This window comes from Rhinolophus sinicus, linkage group LG06, assembly GCF_036562045.2.
Source record: "Rhinolophus sinicus isolate RSC01 linkage group LG06, ASM3656204v1, whole genome shotgun sequence".
In the NCBI taxonomy this organism is placed as follows: Eukaryota; Metazoa; Chordata; class Mammalia; order Chiroptera; family Rhinolophidae; genus Rhinolophus; species Rhinolophus sinicus.
In genome coordinates this window covers 49,420,469-49,448,013 of record NC_133756.1, presented here as the reverse complement: position 1 = coordinate 49,448,013, position 27,545 = coordinate 49,420,469, and the positions used below count along the sequence as shown (strand labels likewise).

The 27,545-nt window shown below is 37.9% G+C and overlaps 1 protein-coding gene and 1 long non-coding RNA gene across 2 annotated transcripts in view; one reads left to right on the top strand and one right to left on the bottom strand.

Annotated features, from left to right (window-relative positions):
- The window catches only part of CLCA4 (chloride channel accessory 4), a 29,038-nt gene extending 21,641 nt beyond the window's left edge, over positions 1 to 7,397 (bottom strand). The window contains exon 1 of the mRNA XM_074337181.1: positions 7,210 to 7,397. Within this exon, the coding sequence (XP_074193282.1) occupies positions 7,210 to 7,368 (159 nt within the window). The 5' untranslated portion in view covers positions 7,369 to 7,397. The remainder of the gene's footprint in view (positions 1 to 7,209) is intronic.
- The window catches only part of LOC141572127 (uncharacterized), a 186,169-nt gene that overhangs the window by 78,735 nt on the left and 79,889 nt on the right, over positions 1 to 27,545 (top strand). The window contains exon 3 of the long non-coding RNA XR_012497294.1: positions 20,777 to 20,876. This is a non-coding gene — a long non-coding RNA (uncharacterized LOC141572127). The remainder of the gene's footprint in view (positions 1 to 20,776; positions 20,877 to 27,545) is intronic.

Here is a 27,545-nt window from a genome sequence, read left to right as displayed (position 1 = left end):
TTACAGCCTTAGCTGATGCAAGTTGAGGAGAACGGTCTGTAGGCATGGATCACAGGAGAGGTTCTTCATTACACACCCATTCTCCCAGTAGAGGCAGCTGGGTTGGAGCCTGGGGCTGGGTGATGGAAAATTTCATAGGAGAGGCAGAGTTTTTTGACCATAGGCAGAGCTTGTTGCTCTGCCATCAAACCGAAAATAATATCATTCTATATTGTTCATTATCCTGAATCCCAAAATGCAATGATTAATAAGAAAAATAGTCCCACCTTCGCGCTTCCTATCTAGTGGGGGAAAGGATGGTGAAAGTGCTTTATGGTACTTTAATCTACATGATCAAATGCACTGAATAATTGAGGGATCTTGGGTGCTGGATGATGATATCAACCTATTCATCTTGCTGGCAACTTCCCAGTCTATAATGCTGTTTTCTTCAAGGCAGGCTCTCATTCTCCATGGTGCTTCCTGACCTAGCATAAGCCCACACTAGAATTCTTTTTCCTCAGAAATTCCAGGGCTGTCTTCTCTGTTCTGTCGAAGACAGTCCAGTGTGCTGACTCATATGTACTTGAGAGAACAGCAAACTGATTCGGTTAAGACCCCTGGGATCTGTCAGAAGGCTGGAGTTCACAGAACTGAATGCCCTGAGTATTAGCTGGGAGTGAAAACAAGGACTTTGAGAATAATACATGATCACAAAATGATTGTAATGGAAAACAAAATGCACTCTTTCCAAATATGATGAGAGCGATGATTCAGAGAGGACCACGTCCTTTTCTTATTCCTATTTATTACTACAGAATATGACATGTAGAAAATTGCTTTCCAATTAGCTCTCAATACTAATTTCCATAATACCTGTATCAAGTTTATTCATCTCACAGAGTAATTTCCAATATCTGACTGTTCATTATGGTAATAGCAAGATACTACTTCATGGGTAACTTTTATAAAAGCCAGTCGTGTGTGTGTGTGTGTGTGATATGCACATTCATCATTATTGTAGAAAAACTAGAAGATACAGATAAGCAAGAAGAAAAATGTCATTTAAAATCCCAATATTTTTGTAAATATTCTTCAGGTGTTCCCTGCAAATATATTTATTTGCTATACAAAAAAAAAAAAAAAAAAAAGAAAGAAAGAAAAAGAAAAAAAGAACAAAGTCTTTGAAGAGCTTCCAAAGTTGGTGGGAGGTTACTTCATTACTGGCCTAAAGCAGATGAAATAATTCTCTACCTGTTCCCTAAGGATGCCTCCCCTCTCTTTTTGTTTTGTGATATTTAGTCCTCAATAGGTTGTGAACATGTGTTTGATGTGATGGCTCTCTCTGTGCCTATGAGATAAAAATGTATATGGTAGCTGAACTCATCAGAAGAAAAGAGGACTCAAATTAAATCAGAAATGAAAGAGATCGTAAGAGACTACCACAGAAATGTAAAGGATCGTAAGAGACTATTATGGACAATTATATGCCTACAAATTAGACAACCTAGAAGAAATGAATAAAATTCCTAGAAATGTACAACATACCAAGATTGAATCATGAAGAAACTGAAAATCTGAACAGGCTGATTACTAGTAAGAAGATTGAATTAGTAATCCCATCTCCCTGCCCAACAAACAGAAGTCCTGGACCAGACATCTTCACTGGTGAATTATACCGAATATTCAAAGAATAATTAATGCCAATTCTCCTCAAACTCTTCAAAAATAGAAGAGGAAGGAACATTTCCAAACTCATTTTATGAGGCCAGCATTACCCTGATACTAAAACGAGACAAGGTGCCACAAGAAAAGAAAATTACAGGCCAATATCCCTAATGAACATAGATGCAAAAATTCTCTCTAAAATATTAGCAAACTGAATTCAACAATACGTTAAAATAGTCATACACCATGATCAAGTGGGATTTATTCCAGGGGTACAAGGATGGTTCAGTGTCTTCAAATCAATCAACATGACACAACATTAACAAAATGAAGGATAAAAATCATATAATCATCTCGATAGATGCGGAAAAAGCATTTGACAAAACTTAACACCCATTTATAACAAAACTCTCAACAAAGTGGATATAGAAGGAACATACCTCAACATATGACAAGCCCACAACTAACATACTCAATTGTGAAAAAAGTGAAAGCTCTTTATCTAAGATCAGGAACAAGACAAGGATGTCCACTCTTGTTATTTTAATTCAACACAGTTTTAGAACCCTAGCTAGAGCAATTAGGCAAGAAAAAGAAATAAAAGACCTCTAAATCAGAAAGGCAGAAGTAAAACTGTCACTATTTAGAGGTGGCATGATATTGTATGTAAAAGCCCTAAAGACTCCACCAAAAAACTGTTAGAACTAACAAACGAATTCAGTAAAGTTGCAGAATACAAAATGAATATGAAAATGTGTTGTATTTCCATACACTAATAACAAGCTATCAGAAAGAAAAATTAAGAAAACAATCCAATTTACAATTGCATCAAAAAAATAATATACCCAGGAAGAAATTTAACCAAGGAGGTGAAAGTCCTGTACACTTAAAACTGTAAGCCGTTGATGAAAGAAATCAAAGAAGACACAAATGAAATATGTTCCATACTCATGGATTAGAACAATCAATAGTGTTAAAATGTTTATACTATCCAAGGCAATCTACAGATTCAATGCAATCTCTATCAAAATGCCAATGGTGTTTTTCACAGAAATAGAAAAAAAGAAACACTTCTGAAATTTGTATGGAACCACAAAAGACCTTGAACAGCCAAAGCAATCTTGAGAAAGAACAAAGTTGAAGGCATCATGCTTCCTGATTTCAAACTATGTTACAAAACTGTAGTAATCAAAACAGTATGGAATTGGCATAAAAATAGACACAGAGGTCCATGGAACAGAATTAAAAGTCCAAAAATAAACCCACACATATATAGTCAATTAATTTATGACAAAGGAGCCAAGAATATACAATTTGGAAACGACAGTCTCTTCAATAAATGGTGTTGGGAAAACTAAACAGACCCATGCAAAAGAATGAAATTGGACCACTATCTTACACCATATACAAAACGAACTCAAAATGTATTAAAGACTTGAATGTAAGACCTGAACTATAAAACTTCTAGAAGAAAACATAAATGGTAAGCTCCCTGACATTGGTCTTGGTGATGATTTTTTGGATTTGACACAAAAACAAAGGCAATAGCAAGAAAAAACAATCTGATTAAAAAATGGGCAGAAGATTTGAATAGACATTTTTCCAAAGAAGACATATAAATAGCCAATAGGCACATAAAAAGGTGCTCAACATCACTGGTTATCAGGGAAATGCAAATCAGGACCACAATGAGATATCACCTTACATCTGTTAGGATGAATATTATCAGAAAGATAAGAAATAGCAAATGTTGGAGGGATTGTGGAGAAAGGGAACCCTTGTGACTTTTGTGGGAATGCAAACTGGTGCAGCCACTATGGAAAACAGCATGGAAGTTCCTGAAAAAAAAAAAAAAAGTAGAACTAACATTTGATCCAGCAATTCCACTTCTGGGTATTTATCTGAAGGAAATGAAAACACTAATTCAAAAAGACATGTGTACTCCCATGTTAATTGCAGAATTATTTACAATGGCCAAGACATGGAAGCAAACTGTGTCCATTAATGGATGAATGGATAAAGAAGTGCTATATAAAATCAATGGAATATAATTGAGCCATAAAAAAGAGGGAAATCCTGCCATTTCTGACAACGTGGCTGCATCTTGAGGGCATTATGCTAAGTGAAATAAGTCAGACAGAGAAAGACAAATAACATACAATCTCACTGACATGTGGAATAAAAAAAAAAAAAAAAGATACAGAAAACAAACTGGTGGTTGCCAGAGGCATTAGGGTGGGGTGGCGGTTGTTGGCTGAATGGATGGGGGTGGGGTAAAAAGATACAAACTTCTAGTTATAAATAAGTCATGGTGATATAATGTACAGCATGATGACTATAGTTAATAATACTGTATTGTATATTTGAAAGTGCTAAAAGAGTAAATCTTAAAATTTTTTATCCCAAGAAAAAAAGCTTTTGTAAGTATGCTATGGTGATGGATATTAACTAGATATATTTTAGTGATCATTTTGTAATGTATACACATATCAAATCATTTCATTGTACACCCTAAACTAACATATTATACAATGTCACTTATATCTCAAAAAATTTTAAAAGGTGTATGTGCTGGTTTGAATTATGGTACCAACTAGAAAAGTAGGATTGCTGCATACAGTTGTGTGGGTTGTGTATTGTATAACTCCAAGGGATTTCATTTGCTTTGGAGTCTCCATAGCCCTTTGAGACTATCTTAGGTAGTGGTGTGTTCTCAGGTCATGGAGGTATTTTACAGACCCTGTGTCAGATGACTGTGAGCTCTTGGAGCATACTAGTGTGGCTAATAATGGTTCCTTCAGGCTTTCCAAGCAGAATTTCTATACTATTCCTTCTAAATTGTTTCTCAGAATTCCTATAGTATTGTAGTTGGATCAAAGAAGATTAAGATATCAATGTTTCATAAAACAAGTACTCTCAAACTAAAAAGATACATGAGAGCTGACATCTCAGTTCCTAAATTATGAATCAATTCAGCATAACTCATACTGTGGTCAGGCAGTATCCCAGGAGTAATATTATATCCACATGCTGGTTCACCAATTACAAAAAAATACACAGTGATTTGTTTTTCATCTTCTATAAGCCAGAACTCAAACCCAGCTCTTTAAGTCTTCAGAGCCCATGTGCTGGATCTCCCTTCTGATTGTGCTACTTAGGAAACCTTTGAAAAATCATTGAATTTCTCCAAATCCCAGTTTTCTCTTCTTTGTAATATGGATGATAGACAGCTTTTTGCACAATTGTTTGATACTATAAATGCAAGGACTTTGTAGAGGGCTGAGAGAATGTCAGGAAACATCACGTGATCTAAGAATGTCTACTAACAATTGAATTTTTACTTACAGTTTCAGTAGAGGACCATTTTAGCATCTTTTTTCTTTTTACCCCTACAAATAATTCTTCCAAATACTGATTTCTGAGGTTCAGAAGTATTTGAAACGGATCGACTTTCCCTGGACACTAAGAATCCATTACCCAGTATCAGCTATTATTAACTGCTATTCAAGCCCGTGTTCTTTAGGAAAGGGATCCTTACCTTACCCTGTAAAAAAGGTATCAATAAGTGAACACCGCTATGCTGCAAGAGTTCATACAGAATGGGCGATAAATGGTAGCCACAGAATCACCTGCTCACAACTCAGGTCATGCCTGTCAGCTTCTGATTGATAACAACTCCCCTGCTAAAACGGTGAACATAGGGACACGGTAGTGGAGGAATTGAATATAAGGAGTTAGGAGATGTTGATGACAGGGACAGGAGACACAAATTTACATGGCTGTGACACCAATCTATTACAAGGAATGACAGAATTGAAAAAGACTCTCGGAATACAATTCTTGGTGCAGTTCTGCATTACCTAATGAACTCATTTGTTCTCACGGCTTTAAAGCTCATCTACACATGACAGAGTTCCACATTTTTATCTTCACCCAGATTTTCCTCCTGAATTCTGATTCCTGTCTCCATCCACAAGGATATCTAATAAGCATCTCAAATTCAAAATGTCCCAAGCTAACTCCTGATATCTCAACTGCCAAATAATCTCCACTGATGTCTTCCCCTTCTCGGTTGATGATAATTCCATCTTCCCAAGTGTTCAGGTGCAAACCCTTCATGATCTCTACCCTACAAGAGTAATATCCCCGTTCCTATGTAGTCACCATCTCTTCTCACCTGCAGTACCTTCCTACCCAGTGTCCCTCTCCATCTCTATGCAGCACAGAGCTTATACAGCGTGAGTGACAAGTGGAAGCCCTCTACAGTCTCCTCAACACTACAGTCAGAGTGATCCTAGAATATTCACGAGAGAACACACGTCTCCTATTGTGGGGACAGAGCCCCAGAGAGCAGTTTCCAGGCTCTCGGCCTCACGTGGAAAGGTGTTGGCTCAGGTAGTAAATGGCCATGAACTGTGATTGGATGGCCATCAGCTGTGGCTAGTTGGCCGTCAGCTGTAACCAGTGAGCCATTGGCCACTAATATAACCGCTGTGGTTACGCTAGCAGAAAATGGGGGCTAGCAAGAGGATGGTAACTGGCAAGCACGGACTGCAGTTAGCACAGCGGAGCGCAGGTTGCAGATTGCAGAGAAGCAGACAGCAGGTTGCAGATAGTGTGGCTCCTGCTTCCTATGTCTCCAACCCAGCCGCCAGCAAGACTATAGTGGTATGACTCCCCCATCTATGGCTCCGTGGGTGTTCCTTTTGGCCTCACTGTCTCCTGGGTTCTTATGTGGGGAGCGGGAGCTGAGACCCTGCAGGCCGCCCCTCCTGACACCTCTGCTCAGAATCCTTCCATGGATTCCCATAGCACTCGAATTCCCATAGTAAAAGCCCAAGTCTTCTCAGTGGCCTGGGTCCTGCTACCTCTCCAACTTTAGCAATCCCACCCTTCCTCCTGTCCATTTACAGTTGTTTCCTTGGTTGCATCAAGCATGTGCCCACCGCCATGCTGCTGAGGCTTCTATTCCCTCCCCCAGATTTTCAATGGGCTCTTCCCTCACTCATCTCAGGTCTCTGCTTAGATGTCACAGCAACAGTGAGGCTTTCCCTGACTACCCTACATGAAGGAGTAACCCACCTTCTCCCCCTACCTCAGCCTTACAAACACTGCCTGTCCCTCTCTGCTGATTTATTTTACTCCATAGCAACTTACTGCCAACTGACCTGCTATTATAGTTTTCCATGTTTTTATTACATATATCTGAAAAGAATCATGTACACTGCATGAGGGCAGGGCATCTTCCATTCATTGGTGTCTTGCCACAAGCATTCAGTAGATAATTGTTTAAAGAATGGACAAATCCAGCTGCCCATTTACAGGTGAAGAAACTGAGGCTCAGAGAGGCCCCTGTGCCTTATCTTTGGTTGTCTGCTGAGACAGGGTAGACCCGTCTAGGGCCTCCAGTTCACATTGTCCTTTCCAGCATGGTCCTCACTGCACTGTGCGGCTTTTAAACTTTCTGGATCATTCAGAAATGTCCTTAATACTTATTAACTACTAATGTGTTTCCCTTCTCTGTAATTCAAACAGAAAAAAAAAATCCCATTTCTTCCTTACCTTTATTTGTTCAATTAGTGTTTCATCTTCAGGCACATGAGGATCTATAGCAATGATAATGTCCTCATAGCCATTGTTATTCAGTCGAACAAAGGAAGTCTTGGACCCTTGCAGCAGGTATAGGACTAAGAGGAAAACGATGCTTCTGAATAACCCCATTATTCCTGGAGTTGTTTCTGGCCTCAATGCAAGAGGCTTTCTATGATCTTCTCTCTATATATACATATATGCTGTGTACTCTTGAACTTTGTAGGTGTGGCTGTCTATGGGCCATTGACTGTATAAAATTCAGTTTTACGTATGTGGGAAAATATTTGATTTGTTTATACAATCGTTTTACATTATGTCATTATAAAAGTGATCAGAAAAATAGAAGTCATCAGATCATTTTATAAAATACATTGCACGTTTTAGCTTGGGAAGCTTTTTCTGTACTTTCTAATTTTGGTTAATTTTCTAAATATAGACACATACTTTGTATTTTCTGTAGAGTGCAATGAGAAAATTAATAAGATTTCATAGTGAAATGAATAAAATAAAAAATATTAACGTTTTTCAGTTTTACAGAGTAATTTAATTATTTAGATTATTTACCAAGGGTATAAATAATAGAAGAGAATGTAAGATTGTGAACTGTAAATAACACCAAATTAGGTAAGATGCCTTTGAAATCTAAATTAAAAATTTTAAAGACTTTGATAAATTAAAGACGATTTGATAAAGTTATTAGAATATATATTTTTAAAATCCTGCCTAATAAAGAATGAATAGAATTTGCTTTCATCCAAGTATATCAGAAAAGTCTGGTAGAATGTCAACTATAATTTTTTTTAAAAGTCTGATAGTGTGCTGGTTTCTATTAAAGCAGAGTGAGTGATATTAATAGTTAACATCTATTTGGTGCTTACTAGGGAAGAGAGTCTCTCACCTAATCCTCACCACAACTCTCTAAGGTAAGCATGAATATTATCTACATTTAGTATGGGAGCCTGAGGCACACAGAGATTCAGTAGCTTACCAAGATCACATAACCTAGTAAATGGCAGAATCCGGGTCTGAACCCAGCATTCCTACTGCAGAGCCCATGTGGACTTAAGTACTCCACAATACAGCAATGTTATTTATAAGGTAAATAATATAATAAGATTTTTTTAAAAAAAGGAGGAAGAGGGCCAGGTTAGGAGTTTTGATGGTGAATCAAGAAAGTCTACTCCTAAAGCAAAAGCAGCCATGACTCATCAGCAACCCAAAAGAGAACTGAAAATAGAATAGCAGAAAATGTCTTTAATTTCTGAACAAGCAAGATACAGGCTTTGTTGTTTGTGCCCAGACTCAGCCCTTTTAGGCAGCATCCCACACCTTCCTTCCATTCCTTCAGGAATATTATGGGATAATTGTGCATTCATAGAATTTATACGTTGTACAAGGTACCGGATGAAGCTTATGCTGACAACCCCAGGGAAACTGTGATTTCCTGGATGGGGTAAGAGGCTGTGTATTAACAAATATATCCTAGGCGCTCTTGTCCTGGCCTCAGTGACCTCTCTTCCAGCTGCCCACTACCTCTCCCAGATTTCCAGATTGGGGGCTTCAAGCAAACTATGAAGCCTGCTCCTATCCCATAGAGTCGGTGCTTAGGAAATTTACTGACTGATGGACAAACTGAACTAGTGAATGATTATCATTTTAACCCAAAATAACAACAGATCACAGCCCCTAAACAGAAGCTTGTCCAAAGCCTTTGAAATGTTGGAGAAACCTGGGAGACTCAGATCCCCTCTAATGTTTTGGGGAGTATCTAGATTACAACTGTGAAACTCTTGGTTTTAAGGTTGGAAGGGAGATTCTTCCACTTAGCCAGAGGAGTTAGGAAAAGCTACCTTCAGGCACTGGACATGTCCAGCTCTGTGCAAATAGAAAAAAATATTTATAACAGTTCTCCTGTACTTGTGCCTGGTGTCACAGAAAGGAGTGAAGCTTCCTAGACTGTGAGAAAGGACCTCCTTGGAATTGGAGACAAATGTCTGCTCTTGACTTATTTCCCATTGTTTCCTCTTGCTGTGTTTCTAGCCCATATTGTATTAATAAGTAGGGAAGCGGGCAGCTTCTCTGGTGCCCTCAGAGCCATCCCCATCCATAACTAGCCTGCCTCTTGCTGATTCCGTTGGTTACCCAGTTACAAGGGTCACTATTTCTATCAACCCAACCTCAGCTAGACGTTTTGGGCAGAGGCTGGCTGGCCACAAATCAGAAAGGACTGTACCAAGTGTGTCTAAGTTGAATTCTGCTCAAATAGGCTCATTCAGGATACTTAAAAAGATTGGGTTTCCTGGTCTATAACTGGGACAAGAAGGAGCTTTGAAAAAAATTCAGTCATTATTCAACATATCAAACCTATGATTTCACAGAAATTGCTGTTATAATGATACCAAGTTTTTTTTTTCCAAGTGAGTTGATTTAAAGATCTATTAAGAAAATAGTAGACTAAGTACATAAATATGGCAACAGCCCTTAAGTTTGTATGTGCATACATGAGTTTAGGAAACAGTATACAGAATTATTTCATTTATTTAAATTTTGAACATGATTTTATAATATAGAATAATTATAGCCTAAAAATTTCCTTATTGTTGAACATTTATAGGAGATTATATCATGTAAGAGAAAGTATTTTCCATATACCTCCATTAGCTCCAGAAATTATACATTTAAAAATTATTTTTGCTGCTTTTAGTTAGTTATTACTGTTTGGTGCTCATATTTTATTAATATCTTTTATTAGTCATTGCTTCCATTCCTTTTACATTTATAATGTAGCTCTTTTTCTAACTTCTCAAGTTGATTGCTAGCTATTTTATTTATTGTTGTTTATGAACAAATGCTAAAACAAGTACACTGAGTAGTGTACTTGCCATGTCTCACAAGTTTTAATATATTGTGTTCTAGTCTAGACAGTCTTTGTTCCACTGATGTATTTGACATTTATTGCCACATAGTTTGTGACTTTAATTGTAGTTTTGATTTCTTGTTTAATTATACATCAGTTTGTAGAAATTTGGAACATTTAATACTAAGGCTCTTTAGTTAAAATACTCCCAGTGTCCATAAATATCCTACAGTAATTTCATATTTGGTTGTATTAATTTTTATTTCACTTTTTAATAAAATCTCTAGGTTGATATATGCAATACTAGCAAATTGATTAATATGTTTGTTTTTGAAAATATAGTTACTATGCATTGTTTCTGTATAAAACCTTTATTATGTATAAAAATGTTTACATAACCTTAAAATACAGTTTTTGCCAAGTTTAGTTACCAGATCATAACCATAAAAGAAAAGTAGTTGATAACATTTGATTAATCATTGATTCTAGTGGGGAACAGCTTCTATTACATAATAGTTTGGGTGAACATTTAGGATCCTAGGAGAACTTACCTTTATCATGTTAATAATTCCCTTATCCTACTCTCTTTCTGCTTCAAATAGACATTTTATTGCTGTGATAAGGAACAGTAGATTCATTGAATGAGTAACACTGGTTTCCAGCAGCCATAAAAGAACTATATTTGTGCTTTCCCCTGTTAAATTTATCAATCTGAGAAGTTCCTTGTGTCCCTCAGAAGGGGAATGAATAGAAAAGTCAAGAAAATGGGATATTAATTTTTTTTTTCTTTTTAACATCCCCTCCCAATTTTTCTCTTCTCTGGGAATTTGGCTAAACAACACTGAATTCTCCAGGGAGAGTCAGACTTCTGATTACCATGGCAACACAGAAGTCTCCTGTCATGGGACTTTTAAATGATGGGACAGTAACATGCTAAGAGAGTAGTAACAGCCAGTTTCTTTCCTTATGAGTAGAGGATTTGGATTATTATTATTGAGGCAGGAATATGATCTATGATTTCATTTTTATTCCCTGGGAAGAATGATATCTGTAATATTTTCATTTTAAAAAAATGAAAAGAGCTTCTTTTTAAATTGCAAAGCTGAGTTACTCATCCTTACACAATTTTCTGAAGGCAGCACTGAATTTCTATTATTATGAGTTATTCACTATTAACCCAGAACCTGGGGTATACATAGATTGAGATTTAATTTCTTCCTCCTCTTTTGGATCTCTCTGTCTTCTGTGTGTTTGTTCTGTTCTAGATTCCTTGTGCCAAGCACACATGGGTAAGGGTCCTTCTGTCTTGCCTTCTAGAGACAGATCTGTAAACAAGTTTCTCTTTCCCTCCTGCTAGTGTCCAAGTTAGGTGAGGTTGTGGTTCCCTCTGTATCTACTCAGAATGTGTGCTGGGGAATGCTGGAAGGAATATCTTTCTGCGTTCTAGACATGGAAAGAAGCATTAGGAATCCCAGTAGTGCTTCAGGTCTAGTCATGTTTGTTAATCCAAATTCATTATTGACAGAGCCAATATTTTGATGATCTGTCTGACTCCTGTTTCCAGATCTGTTCCAAACTCTGAAAGGGAAATGCTTGTTTCGTTTTTGCTTGTTGTCAATTTAATACTCAATACATTAAATAGAGTACACTGTGAAATCACATATTTTTATATGTTCTTGGGACATCCCACCATTAAGGGGTTTTTATTGGCACTTCTTCCTACTTAGTGTCCATCCAGCTTTCCCCTCCCTTCCCTCATTCTCTGCTTCTTACCTTTTCCTCCCAATTGTTAAATTCCTAGAACTCTAAACACTTTCTATTCTACAAAGTAGTACTTCAGCTCTCTCCTGCTCCTACCGTGTTTCCCCGAAAATAAGACCTAACCAGAAAATAAACACTAGCATGATTTTTGAGGATGCTCATAATATAAAATAAGCCCTAATGCATCTTTTGGAGCAAAAATTAATACAAGACCTGGTCTTATTTTCGGGGAAATACGGTAAGGCTTATTTTATATTAAGAGTATCTTGAAAAATCATGCTAGGGCTTACTTTCCAGTTAGGTCTTATTTTCGGGGAAACACACTAATCCCAAACTTGCACATTAAAACCCATTAAGGAGATAAATTTATGGCTATGAAGAGCTGGATAGTCTTATATAAACAAAAGGAAGTCTACCTTTTTACCGATTCCCCACATGGGGATGGGCAATTAGAGATGATTCTATTTCCTCTCGCTGTTAGAGAAACTGGGCTCTATTCAACTAATCTCTTTGCAGTATTTACCAATGGTATACAACCCTCAATTTTCAAGGATTTTTCATCCCATAGCTAGGACATTTGGCAGCCTTCTTACAGACTTCTTAGCCAACAGTGTCTTCTGGCTGCAATTCATCTGGCACATCACCTTATTATCTTATGTGCAATACTACCGTTTCCTTCTCTAATTCTTTAAGAGCTCATGGTTCCCATTAGATTGGCACAATCCTTTACTTGCTATTCAGAATACATCCCAACCTCATCAACTTTTGTTTCTGGTTTTATCTCCCAGTACTACCTATAATAAATCTTCCTTTCTTATCAACAAGGTCTACCCATATTTTTTGAAAAATTAGTTTTTCCACTGTTATGCCCTTGACCATATTCATTTTTCAAATTCCTGCTTATTCTTTAATATCTAGCTTAAACTTTTCCTTTAGAAGTTTTCCCTGACCAATCTGGCCTGTCATTTCCCTTCTCTGAAATTTTGTACTCTTTGTACCACAACAGGATTTTCTACACAGGAAATCTCCAGATTTCAGAATTTAGGAGTTGAGGTTTCAAATATCCACATAATAGAATTTTAGTCTGGAAGATATCCGAGAGACCATGTAGTTCAACCACTGATGTTTTAGATGAGATCACATGTCCTAGGAAGGTAAATGACTTAGTGGCAAAACTTGAACCACAGACATCTGACTCTGAGTCCAGTTCGACCTCTTCTTGTGGCTTCCTGCTCATGGACACTGGGCCAGCCCCTCCTCACTCCCCTTGGCTGGTACTTCTGTTGCTATTTGTTACACTGGCTGTACTCTGAGCCCAAGGTACCCATTTTTTTAGCAGTTGTAAAGTTAGCAGATGCTACAGAAATACTGAACATATGACTCCTAAATTAAAGCATTTCTCTTCATGTAATGAGGTCTCAAAGAGTCATAAGGAGAAAAATCCTTTGAACAAAATTGCTTGTCTAAAGAATTTTATGCCAGGAGCAAATACTTAGATTAATTTATTCACAGTGATCTCTATAATGTGTTCTTTGTATATATAGGAAATCCTATAATGATTAGGGAAAATATATATGTATATTATATATATGTGTGTGTGTGTGTGTGTGTGTGTGTGTGTGTGTGTGTGTGTATATATATATAAGCTTCAGGTATACTATGATTCAACGTATGTGTACACTACAAACTGAGCACCTGCAAAAGTCTGGTTACTATCCATCACCATACAACTGACCATTCCTCGCTTTAGCCTATCTCCCAACCGTTTTCCCTCTGGTAATCACTGATCTAGTCTCTGTATCTATGAGTTTGTTTTTGTTTTTGTTTTGTTTTGTTTTGTTAGATTCCACATATGAGTGAAATCATATGGTATTTGTCTTTCTCTTTCTGACTTATTTCACTTAGCATTATTTTCTCAACATCCATCCATGTTTTCACTAGTAGCTTGCAAGATTTCATTCTGTTTTATGGCTGAGTAGTATTCCATTATATGTATGTATGTATGTATGTATGTATGTGTATATTATTCTTTATCCATTCACCCATTGATGCACACTTAGGTTATTGTTTCCATATCTTGCTAGTGTAAATAATGCTGCAGTAAGCATAGGAGTGCCTATATCTTTTCAAATTAGTGTTTTTTTTCCTTCGAATAAATACCTAGAAATGGAATAGCTGGTTCATGTGGTAGTTCTAGTCTTAAGTTTTTGAGGAATCTCCAGTGTTTTCCACAGTGGCTGAAGCAATTTATAGTCCCACCAGCAGGGTATGAGGGTTCCCTTTTCTCCACATCCTCTCCATTACTACTTTTTATTTCTTGTCTTTTTGATAATAGCCACTCTAACAGGTGTGAGGTGATATCTCATTGTGGTTTTGATTTGCATTTCCCTAATAACTTGTGATATTGAACATCTTTTCATGTGCCTGTTGACCATCTGTATGTCTTCTGTGGAAAAAAATGCCTATTCAGGTCCTCTGCCCATTTTTTAACTGGGTTATTTGTTTTGTTGTTGTGGAGTTTTATGAATTTTAAAACATAATTTGGATATTAACCCCCCATAGAATATATGATTTATGAATATCTCCTTCCATTCAGTAAATTTTGATGATGGTTTTCTTCACTGTGCAGAAGCTTTTTAGTTTGATGTAGTCCCATTTGTTTTTTGCTTTTGTTTTCCTTGTGTTTGGAATCAGATCCACAAAAACTGTTAGACCAAAAAACTGTTAGAGCTAATAAATATATTAGTAAAGTCGCAGGATATACAATCAATGAACAGAAACCGGTGGTGCTTCTATTCCCTAATAATAAACTATCAAAAAGAGAAATTAAGAAAACAGTACCATTTACAATTGCATGAAAGAATAAAATATCCCAGAATAAATTTTACCAAGGAAGTGAAAAGACCTGTACACTGAAAACTATAGGACACTTATGAAAGAAATTGAAGAAGACACAAAAAACATGGAAATATATACCATACTCATGGACTGGAAGAATTAATATTGTTAAAAGTCAGTGCTACCCAAAACAATCTACAGATTCAGTACAATCCCTATCAAAATCAAAATTCCAATGGCATATTTCACAGAATAAGAACAAATAATTCTAAAATATGTGCAGTACTGCAAAAGATCTCAAATAGCCAAAGCAATCTTGAGGAGGAAGAACAAAGCTGGAGGTTACACTCCCTGATTTCAAGCTATACTACAAAGCTATGGTAATCAAAACAGTATGGTATTGGCACAAAAACAGACACATAGACAAATGGAACAGAATGGAGAGCCAGAAATAAACCCACACATATATGGGCAATTAATTTATGACAAAGGAGCCAAGAATATACAATGGGGAAAAGACAATCTCTTCAATTAATTATGTTGAAAAACTGGAGAGCCACAGGTAAAATAATGAAACTGGACTGTGTGTTCTTTATCCTTCGCATTCCTCCAGCACCTCAATGATGTATCATTTGCCCCCGTTTTCTGTATCTTCCTCTCTGCTGTCTTCCTACTCCTCTCTACTTCTCAACAGCATTTGAAAGTGATCCAAAACTTTTTCATCTTAAAAAAGAACATACAGTAACTTGGATATAGTGTTTAATGCAGTAAATAACTTGGGAGTACTTAATCTTACTTGACCTCTCTGTAATGTTTGATGTTGATCATTCATTCCCTCTTTTTTTGAAACCGACTCCTTTATTGTTTTAACTGACACACTCCTGTTTATCTTTGGAAATCTCTGGCTGTTCCTTCTCAATGTAGTTTACAATGTCTCTTTCTTTATCCCCCACTTAAATGTTGACTTTTCTCAAGAGTTCATTTTTGGGGTCCTTCTCGTCTCCTTCCCTTTGTTGCTGTTGATGATTTCACTTCCATGCATGGCTTCAGTTCTCCTCTTTACACTGATGATGACCAACTACACATTCAGCCCAGACTTCTGAACAGAAACCCTAAGTGCAAGAATTAATGGAATATTATTTTCAAAGTGTTGAAAGAAAAAAAAAAATTAAGCTTAAGATTTCAAATTACAGTGGTACCTTGGTTTTCAAACATCTCTGTTGACGAACATTTTGGTTTATGAACGCAGTAAACCCAGAAGTAAATGCTTCAGTTTTTGAACAGGACTCAGAAGTCGAACACGACTCACTCGGCTTCCACTGAGTTGCAAGATCCTGAGGCCTAGCTGTCGGCTGTTTTCGAATGTTTCAGAACTCATGGATTACATTCGAAAACCGAGGTACTTAAATGCCAGAGTGAATTAAAAATAATGTCAGAGATTTTAGGCCTTGGGCCACCTAATACACACTCTAACAACACTTCTAGAGGAGATTCTCCAGCAAGAAGCAAAATAAAAAAAGAATCGATGAGAGGCGAAATAACTGTTAATAATTTAATATAATATATTGCCTAAATAAGTAATGAATGATAATAAAAAATTATCAATTCACAATTTAAACTCTAGGAAATACCAACATGAGGGAGGATGGTGTTAGAGTCCAGAGAGAGACCAGAGCCTGCTAAGGCATTTCTGTTGGAAGTGAAGAGCACAAGGGGAATATAGTTATTGATGTGTTTGAATTCTATTACTATAGGAAATAAATAAATGAATAATAAATATAAGGATGGGTCTTAATGAGTTGAGATAATTACCAGAAGATGAAAATCATAAGGTGTGATTTCCAAAACAGCAGAGTAAAACTCAGTCTATCCAATGGAAGTTAGAAATGGAGAGGAATAGAAGAAACAAAAGGAAATATTTTAAAGTATGGGAAAAGATGGCAGAAATAATTTCTAACAAATCACTAAACCTATGTGAATTATTTAAATTCACTTTTGGTGACACAGACTCTCAACTTAGATTTTGAAAAGATACAATCATATGCTGTCAAAAAAGATGCATTTAAAATGATAATACTATAACACTTCCTAAATTATGTGTAATAGAAAATGTAAGAGAGGTGGGATACCTGTAACAGGTAATGAAAAAGAAAAAAAAAATCAATTGACCCTGAAAGACTTTATTTTACCTCATTATAACTTTGCACAATGGCCCACTAGCTCAAAGATTGCAATCCCTGTCCTTACAGAACTCATGGTCTTTATCCTGATTCCTCCCAATACATTTTGCAGCACAGTCTTTGTAAATTTTAACACGATCTTGTCTTGCTGCAGCTTTTTAACTATCGTTACCCCCTCGTCCACAGCATTAAGTCCAAAGTCTTTGGCATTTTATTCAAGGCCTTCCTCAATTTGTAGCTTAGCTACTTTCCCTTTGCCTCCTACTCAGCTTCCTGTCCTCTCCACTTCCTGCATTAGCCGTACAGAAACGTTCACACTTTTCCAAGTGGAACAGTCTATCTCTCATTTTTATGCCTTTGTCTATTTGGTCTTTCTGACTGGAATTACCTTCTTCCTTTGTGATTCAAAACTTAGATGAGGTGTCACCTCTTCCATGATGCTTTCTTCCTGTTCTCCTGTAGTTATATGATATCATATCACATAACATTAAATTACTTTGTCTATCTCTCTGACTAAACTACAAGTCACTGGAAGAGGAGGGACCGTGTGGTCCTGTCATACAGGACAAATTATGCTCAATGACGAGGTGAATCCAAGTCAACAAATACTATGTTCCAGGTACTAGATGATATTAGATGATACAGACCAATAGGCGAGAAACAAACATTTAGGAAACAGATTTTGTGTATAAAGTTTGCATTGAATGGTTTTTCAGATCAAAAAAGAGAATTAAATAAAACAAGTTGTTTTCTGAAATATTAATTATATTGTATGAGTGTTTTCGGCAGCATTCTGGTTGCTTGTGACAGAAAACCAACTCAAATAAATTAGTTAAATATTTATTTGTTTGTTTGTTTGTTTATTTTTGGAAGGATATTGGGCATATCCCATGTAGCATTGCCAAAGTGAGGTTGCCCCTAGAGCTCAGGTTCATTGGGAACTGAGAAAACTGGAGATATAAATATAGTTATGTTTTTACCCATTTCTTGGCCTGTTGCCCTCCTCACTTCATACCAGCATCCCCCTTTTCAGTGAAAAAACATTGACAGAGATTAGTCCTGAGCCTTACAGCATAGATTTGCTGCCAGAGAGACATTAATCATCTTCCCCATTTCTGGTTCCAAAGTCTGGAGAAGAGTTCTGATCAGCTTGTTCTGAGCCAGGTGACCAACCTGAAGGAGTCATCTGTAGCCCAGAGAAGACTGATCACTGATCACCTGAGTCAGGTACCTACCCTGAGTGAGTCAATGATAGCAAGGAGGGCAAGGTTGGAGGGCAAGGTCAAAGAGCAAAGACATGAGAAGTGTGGGCACTCTCAGTTCTTGCCACTCTAAGTGAGGTCTTCCAGTATCATCTGGAGGTTGTTAGAAATTAAGAATCTTGGGCCCCTGAACCTACAGAAGCAGAATCTACATTTGAACTAGCCCCGCAAGTAATTTAGGTGCACACTCAAGTTTGAGAAGCACATTAACCAAGAACAACTGTTCTCTCCTTCTTCTAAGGGTGGGAACATTAGTTCTGGTTTTAAGTTTAGCAGGAAGTATTCCAAGGAAATGTTTGCAAGGTCATCCTAAGTGTTTAAAACATAAAATGAAATGTTTTGAAAAGTTTGGGAATTTTCTTTTTGAGCAAATTTTACAGAGAAAAGCCACTCACTGTTTTTCTCTGGGATAGTTTCTCACATATACCAAGAAACATACATTCAACTTTCTTTACTGTCCCATCATTTTTATAACAAATTCATCTACTCTTATTTCACAACCTAAAGACTAATTACCGGCTCCTACAAGTCCCCATTTCTGAATCACTGACCTGTTTCCTCCTTGGGCACTACTCTCATATGTGTTCCCCCATATGGTCTCGATTAAACAATTAGACATCAACCATGATAACTCCTAAAATATGGTCCTACCAAGACACTTTCTGAAATTGTTATTATATGACCTGCAATTTCATTGACCTGTATTATTCTGATGCTACAGTGATTTTAAGGAATATGGCTGTCATGTCTATGTTGAAGCATTTCCCTTTCATTTTCTGAACACAAGGTTGTACTGTTTCTAAACCAACAACTATCCATTTGAACTGTAATCAAACTAAAATAGCCAAAGGTGCTTTCCATTTGGTCCACAGATTTACTGGAGGCAGCTGAATTGCTTCTCCTTCAGGAAGTAGGTCCCTGGGAAAACTAGGAAGCAGTCTGTTCGACTAAGTCCAAGTTGTTCCAAGATCTGTGCCTGAGAAGTCACAAGCCCAAGGAACACACCAGGTGGGGAGTGCGGGACATAGGTTCATTGAGACTGACTGACCCGGGAGAATCTCCCATGGCAGCTGTTGGGAGGGGTAGAGATCTGTACACAGGCAGAGAAAAAAACAAGGTTCTATAGGTACAGCCTAACAAAGAGCATTTTGTGGGAGAAATCATCTGGCAGGCCCTGCTTGTATGTGCACAGCATCCCAAGAAGCAGGGAGACCTTGACTGCCAGGCAGCAAACAGAACTGGCTGTCTGATAAGCAGCATTCCCAGGGAGTCGGGAGACCTTGACTGGCAGCCAGATCATCTGACTGTGGGCCAGGTCCCTACCCAGTCCTACTACGGGTTATCCGGGACCAATACAGATCAGTTTGGTTGGCAACTTTTTCCACCTAGATCAGATTCTGAAACTATGTTGGGGATGATTCCTGAAGTCTAAGATGGTCTCAGGTGAAAACACCTTGGTTGGCAGATGCATCAGGCTGCTATTGCTCTGGGAGAACCGGTCTTAGCCAGTCTGGTCCTTGTTATTTGTATTGGGTGTGTGGTAGCCTTGATGGTCCGGCATCAATCAGGAATAAATCATGTCATTAAACTTTCCAGATAACTTAAGCCCAACTCACTGAGTTTGAAAACTTAATTTTAACTATTTTCATGTCTATCTTTCTGAAAGAGAATATTGAGTAGGATATATTGAAGATAACTTGGGTAATGTAATGGAACCTGAGTGAGTGAAGGTGGCAAGAGTCTTCACGAGTACCATCCAGTAGGCACCAGGGTCATATATTTCAAATCTTTGGCCAAAGGGATGAATTTTTATTGATGCACACAAATATTTTCACAAAAGGGAAGTGCCACATTTAAAATTTTTTTAGTAATCAATTCCGACTAAATTCATATGGTGATCAGTGATGGGGAGAGGGGGTGGAGAAAGCTCAGTGACTTTATATCTTCAATGAGTGTTTCTTAAGCTTGCCACTCCAGGCATCTTCTAGTTAATGTTACAATTAGTTGAGCTGCAAACTCGGGATTATCGTTCTGTAAGTCAACTTTTGGGGTCTCTTCTAGCTCTGTAGAGGTGTGTGGTGTCCCATGTGTCTTTAGTGTCGCACACTGGCCACTGAACACACTGCTGAGATGTTGTCCTTATGCTGCAGAGGATATGTTCTCCATTTTCCTCATTTTTTGCTCTTTTCTGTCTCCCAAGGCTCATTTTTTGTTGTTGCTATTTTGAATTTCTGGCAAAATGTTTCTGTTTTTGTTTCTCAACATGTTTTGACTTTTGTACTATGTAGATTGTTTCCTTCTTATATAATACGTAAAAACATTTTTTCTGATTATAAATAATACATGTTTACTATAAAAATGTTGGAAGACATCACAAGACTTACAGAAAGAAATTTTAATTACCTATTTTACATATATATATTTATGTATATATATGTGTGTATATATATATATATATATATATATATATGTATATATATATTCTTGAATCATTAGACCATACTGTGTATTTATTTTTGTAAACATTTAAAAACCGGATATATTATAAGCATTCTATCAAAAGACTGTAGAGGAACGAGGATAAAGATGATGAAGGTGGTCAGATGACTAATATTGACTTAGTGATTCCTCTGTTTCAGGTACTGAGCTAATCACCCTGCTTATACTTAATTAATCTTCATATCAATCCTATGAGGCTTTTGTCCTCTACTACAGATAAGGAAGCTGTAGTACAGCAAGGTAAGTAACTTGTCCAATGTTCCATAACTAGTGAGTAGATATATATTTTTAAAGCATTTCCTTAAGAAATAAATATTTCATAAATCCCATTTTAAATGACTGCATAGAATTCTATCACATGAATACATCATTATTTGTTATTATTGTTGGGCATTGAGATTGTTTCCAATTTGGGTATCTTTCAGGTAATGCTGCTATGAACGCCTGTGTTGGCAACTTTAGTTATTTCCTCATGATGGATATCCGGACATAAACTGATATGCCAAGGGGTGGAGATGGTTATGGCCCCTGACAGTGCCAATTGCTTTCTAGAAAGACAGTGCCCATCTATAATCCATGGGATACCATATACTTGACAAGTATTAACATTTAATCATATCTTTGTTAATTTGAAAAGTAAAAATACTGTTCCATATATACATATTTTTAAATTTAGTAACAAGGATTTTATTGTTCTCGTTGTTGCTACCAGTCACTGGGATTGCTCACAGCATACAGAGAATTAGGGGTGGAATATACCCCATTCTCAGATGCGGAAATTGAATGAGTCAGTCAATCCTAGGGCTTAGGATCTTCTGTTTGTATTCTTGGTACCTCCGTCACTGCGTATTATTCAGGACCACGAATTCACTACCAGGTATGCATATTTTGATCCATGCATTTCCACTAGACAACTAGGTTGTATTATATTAGCAAATTTGAATCACTCGTTGTCCAGCATAAAAACCAAAAAACAAAACAAGCAAGCTAGGTAATGAATGAACTCTGTCCATTGTTAGCAAATTTGATTGGCATGCAATTCTAAAGTTAATAGCTTTGCTTAGAACTGTTTCTTACTGTAACAGTTTGGTGAATTAAAAGGGTTTTCCCCTTATTTCCTGGTTCCTGGTGTACTAAAGGGAGGTACACAGGAAATTGAATTAAACATAAAATGTTTCCTGCATGTGGAACCTTGGCTACATAATAAAGAAAAAGTTTGGTCTCTAATGGGAGTATTTGAAAATTATTTTCTGAAAAGTAAAGTGCAAGAAAAACTGGTTAATGTGAGATTTTAGTTAGTTATGTCAGATAAACTAAAATGCTATTAAAGTTCCCTGTACTATTATTTTAGAAATGTTTGCTGATCATCCTGTCTGGGTCAGTTGGTTTAATTCCACCTGCCTTCAAGTGGGTGTCATTAACTTAGGGAGGGATCTATGTTTAGAGAGAGATGGTTCAATGCAGCTGAACTGCCTGGGTTAAAAATGCTGACTGTGTCACTAATTAGCTGTGTGACCTTACTCAATTTGTTGGACTGCTCTTTGCCTCAGTTTCCTCATTTGTGAAATGTGGGTAATAATATTACCAAACTCATGGAGTTTCTGTGAGGAAAAAATGAGATAATATAGCCGAAACCCAGAACAGTACCTGGCACATAGTAAGTGCTAAGAAAAATTACCTATTCTTACAATTACTACTAAATAATAATAACTATTCTTGATATTATTATTCTATATATTCAAATTATTATTAGTAAGGAAAGCTGCTTGCCTCCTCTCTCTTCATCAAGCTAGTGTTTTATGAATAGTATTAGTGTAACTGCAACTATGTTTCTGGAATCAGCCTGCCAACAAATCAGCCTGGAAGTGCTTCTCGGTTGTGGTAAAAAGAATATCTGGAAATCTGAGGCTTGTACAGTGTTGGTTGGCTCAGTCCACGCAACTGGGCTTTTCTTTCAAGAGGGAGTAAAGAAGTTGGACTCTAGATTGCGAATAACTCTGGTTTAAATACTACTTAAATCACTTACCAGTTGAGATTGTAGGCACATTATTTCACTCTGAGCTTTAGTTGCCCATCTTTACAAACTTTTGACAGGACAGCTCTTCCATTTAGAGGGCTCTGATTTGGCCCCTGGCTGGCTGTGCCTCTCCTGGACCTGGCTTCATGGGCGTGAGACACAAATGGCCCTTCACTCAGAAAGGTCCTGTACTTGATTTAATGCTCTGCTGTAGTTGTCTTGAAATTCTTCTTCTTCTTTTTTTTTTTAAGATTTTCATTTAGTTTATTCTGTTTGTAAGCTGATATTAAAATTAACATATACTGTTTGTGTAATTAAAATGGAGAAAAAAGGAGATGAGCAAGAAAACAATGGAAATAAAGCTCCGTCTGAGGTTCATTCACTCAGCTGTGTGATCCCTAGATGGGGACATCTGGCCTCTTAGCAGTTTGAGTGAAGAATCCTTGAGGGCTCTAGATAGGACCACAAGTGCACTGTATGTTGCCATCAAAAGGCTGCTGCCTTCCTAGGCTGTGTTCGTGGGAATGTAGTATCTGCATCAAAGGAGATGGTTCGTGCTTCCCCCAGGCCCCATGTCCAACCAGATCAGGGCATTGAATGCTGGTGTCCACAAGCGGCTGAAGGGTCTGAAGGTGCCTCTTTCTTCTTTTTAGGCCCCTTGCCTCACTGCTGCTTCCTGAGGTGTGCACCGCAGCAAGACCGGGCCTCGTCAGTACCCCAGATACTTCACATACTCTGTCAGTGTCTGGATGCTCTTCCTGTTCCCCAAACACCCCACCCACCAGGCTGCATTTCCCAGTGAGCAAAATAAGCTCAGTGCACCAGCAAAACTCTCCCAGTTTTTCTTTCAAAACGTTGATATTTGAACATCATTGAAGTTTCTCACCCTTTGCTTGACCACAGGGAGATCTCCCCAGGAAGTCTTCCCAGGCCCCACTCTGGGAGAGGGCCTGGCCGCCTGCTCTGTGTCAGCCTGAATCTCTCCTATCTGGCCTTGTGCATGATTTATTGTTACTGCTGGTTTGGTTATGTTTATTTTTTGTTTTTAATTTTTTAAATAATTTTTAACATTTAGCTAACATACAATATTACATTAGCTTCAGGTGCATACCGTAGTTGTTCAACACTGATATGCCTGAAGAAGTGATCACTGGAAGTCCAGCAACCATCTGACACCGTACCACGCTATCACAATATGATTGACGACTATATTCCCCATGCTGTACATTACATCCCCATGACTTATTTATTCAATGCCTAGATATTTGAACCTCTTACTCCCCTTCACCTTTTTCTCCCTTTAAAAAATTTTCAATTACAGTTGACATTCAATATAATTTGATATTAATTTTAGGTGTACAGCATAATGGTTAGACATTTATATAATTTAAGTGACCCCCTGACTTGTCTAGTACCCCCTGGCACTATACATAGTTATTACTATATTATTGACTTTATTCCCTGTGCTTTACTTTATATTCTCATGACTATTTTGTAACTATGAATTTGTATTTCTTAATCCCTTCACTTTTTTCACCCTCTCCCCCAACCCCTCTTCCCATCTATCACCCTGATAAATCTAATACCCATCTGACACCATATGTAGTTATTACAATATTTTTGACTATAACCCTTATGCTGTACTCTGCATTCCCATAATTACTGTGTAACAACCAAATTGTACTTCTTAATTCCCTCCCCTTTTTCACTCACCCCAACCCCCTCACATCTGGCAACCATCAATATGTTCTCTGTATCTATGAGTTTGTTTCTGTTTTGTTTGTTCATTTTGTTCTTTAGATTCCACTTACAAATGAAATCATATGACATTTGTCTTTCTGTCTTACTACACTCGTCAAAATTCGCTCTAGGGTCCATCCATGTTGTTGCAGATAGCAAGATTTCATTTTTTTTGTAGATGAGTAATATTGTATATATGTACCACCTCTTCTTTATCCATTCATCCACTCAGGGACACCCAGGTTACCTTCATATCTTGGCTACTGTAAATAATGCTGCAATGAACATATGGATGCACATGTCCCCTCGAAGTAATGTTTTGGGTTTCTTTGGATAAATACCCAGCAGGGGGATCACTGGGTTCTTCTTTGTCTCTTTTTATAGCCTTTGTTTTAAAGTCTGTTTTGTCGATATAAGTATCACTACCCCAGCTTTTTGTTTTGTTTTCATTTTCATGAAATATCTTTTTCCATCCCTTTACTTTCAGTCTCTGTGTGTCTTTTTATTTTTTTTAATTTATTTTTTTAAATTTATTGGGGTGACAATTGTTAGTAAAATTACATACATTTCAGGTATGCAATTCTGTATTACATCATCTATAAATCCCATTGTGTGTTCACCTCCCAGAGTCAATTCTCCTTCCATCACCATATATTTGATCCCCTTTACCCTCATCTCCCACCCCCCACCCCCCTTACCCTCTGGTAACCACTAAACTATTGTCTGTGTCTATGAGTAACCATGTGATTTCATTGATATGTGGTATATATAAACCAAAAACAACAAAAGAACAAGACAAACAAATGAGAAACAGAAACTCATAGTCTCTGTGTGTCTTTCGATCTGAAGTGAGTCTCTTGTAGGCAGCATATGTAAGGGTTTTGTTTTCTTTTCATTCAACTACCTATGTCTTTTAATTGGAGCACTTAATCCATTTACATTTAAAGTAGTTGTTGATAGATATATAGTTATTGCCATTTTATTATTCATATTTTTTATCCTTTTTTTCCATCTTGAAGAAGTCCTTCTAACATTCCTTGTAATACTGGTTTTGTGGTGTTGAATTCCTTTAGCTTTTTCTTTTCTGGGAAGTTCTTTTCTGGGAAGCCTTTGATTTTAAATGATATCTTTGCTGGGTGGAGTAATCTTGGTTGTAGGTTGATGCTTTTCATGTCTTTCAATATTTTGTGCCAATCCTTTCTGGACTGCAAAGTTTCTGTTAAGAAATCTGCTGACATACTTACGGGAACTCACTTCAGTGACATAAGTAACTAACTGCTTTTCTCTTGTTCCTTTAAAATTCTCTCTTTGTCCTTAATCTTTGACATTTTAATTATGATGTGTCTGGGTGTGGGCCTCTTTGGGTTAATCTTGTTTGGGACTCTCTGTGCCTGGGCTTGAATATCCATTTCCTTCACAAGGTTAGGGAAGTTTTATGTCATTATTTCTTCAAATAAGTTTTCAATTCCTTGCTCTCTTCTTCTGCTACACCTATGGTGCAAATGTTGGTACACTTGATGTTGTTCCGGATGGCCCTTAAACTGTCCTCATTTTTTAAAAGTCTTTTTGCTGTTCTGATTGGGTGTTTTCTGGTACTTTATCTTCTAAATTGCTGATTTGATCCTCTGCTCCATCTAATCTGTTGATTCCCTCTAATGTATGATTCATTTCAATTATTGTATTCTTTATTTCTGAGTAGTTCTTTTTTATGTTTTTTTATCTCCATTTTTATTTTTTCTATCTCTTTTTGAAGTTCTCCCTGAGAGCACTGAGCATCCTTATAACCAGTGTTTCGAACTCTGCATCTGGTACATTGCTTGTGTCCATTTTGCTTAGTTCTTTTTCTGGAGCTTTGTTCTGTTCTTATTTTGGGGGACTTCTTTCTTTGTCTCTCCATTTGGCTGCCTCCCTGCATTTCTTTTTACTTAGTATTTAGGGTTGCTATGCCTCCTGGTCTTAGTAGAGTGGCATTATGTAGTAGGTGTCCTGTGGGGCCTAGTGGCACAGTCTCCCTGGTCACCTGAGCCGAGTGCTCCAGGTATGTCCCTTGTGTGGGTGGGTTGTATGTGCCCCCTGTTGTAGTTGAGCCTTAGTTTCCACATCAGTGGAAGGGATTGACCCTCAGGCTGATTGTTTGTGAGGATTGGCTGTGACTACAGTGGAGGAGCTGTTGTGCAGGGGCTGAGCCTACAAAGCAGAATTTGCTTTAGAAGGGCTCTGGTGCCTGCCCAGTCTGCCCTTTGTGTGTGTCATCCTTGGAGGCTGGATGATGCTCTGGCTTGGTCCAAAGCTGGCCATCAGGCATTCCAGCCCTGGGGCTCTTGGGAGGGGTCCTGCTGCAGGCCAAGTTCAGCCACAGTCTGTGTCCTGCCTGGGGCCACCTGGCATGAGCCACAAAGCAATATGCAAATGGCCACCTCCCATGCTGGCCTTGGAGGTGCCTCCAGAGTTCAAGCTGCAAACCAAGGCCAGCTGTGACTAGTGCTGGGCTTAGGGCTGCTCAGCCAGTGGTACAGGACATGCCAAAGCCAGATGCTTCTTTTTTGGGTTTCATGTACCTTTGAGAGATTTTAGGAAAGTCTGCACCATAAGTCAAGACAGGCCATTTATACAGAAAAGCCACTGGAAGTGGCTTGGGCATGCCCGAAAGTTGGTTGGGGCAGGGTCTCAGAATCACTAGAGTGGGGTGAACAAATGGTATTCACCAAGTTGATAGAGACTCAGACTGGTGGCCACCTGTGTCTGCACGCTGGGAGCAGGGAGGTCTCAACAAAGAAACAATGGCTTCTACCAGCTCCTCCCTCTTGGAGAAAGCTGCCTTTCCAGCCCTCACTATGAAGCCAGACAACTCAGTTACTACCTGTGCATCCCTGGCACCTTTCAAGCTGCTGCCCCAGTACTAGATCTCAGAGCAAGTGAGCCTGTGAGCGAGTAAGTCCGTGTATGGGCCCTTTAAGAGGAGCATCTGGGACTATAGCTCCCCTCCGTCTCACTCAGCCACAATCTCTGCTTATTTTCACAACCAGAAGTTAAGGAGACTTCTCTCCCCAACACTGAAACCCTAGACTCAGGAGCCTGGTGTGGGGCTGGGACCCCTCGCTCCTCCAAGGAGGACCTCTGCAGCCAAGATACCCCTCCCAGTTTTTAATGAT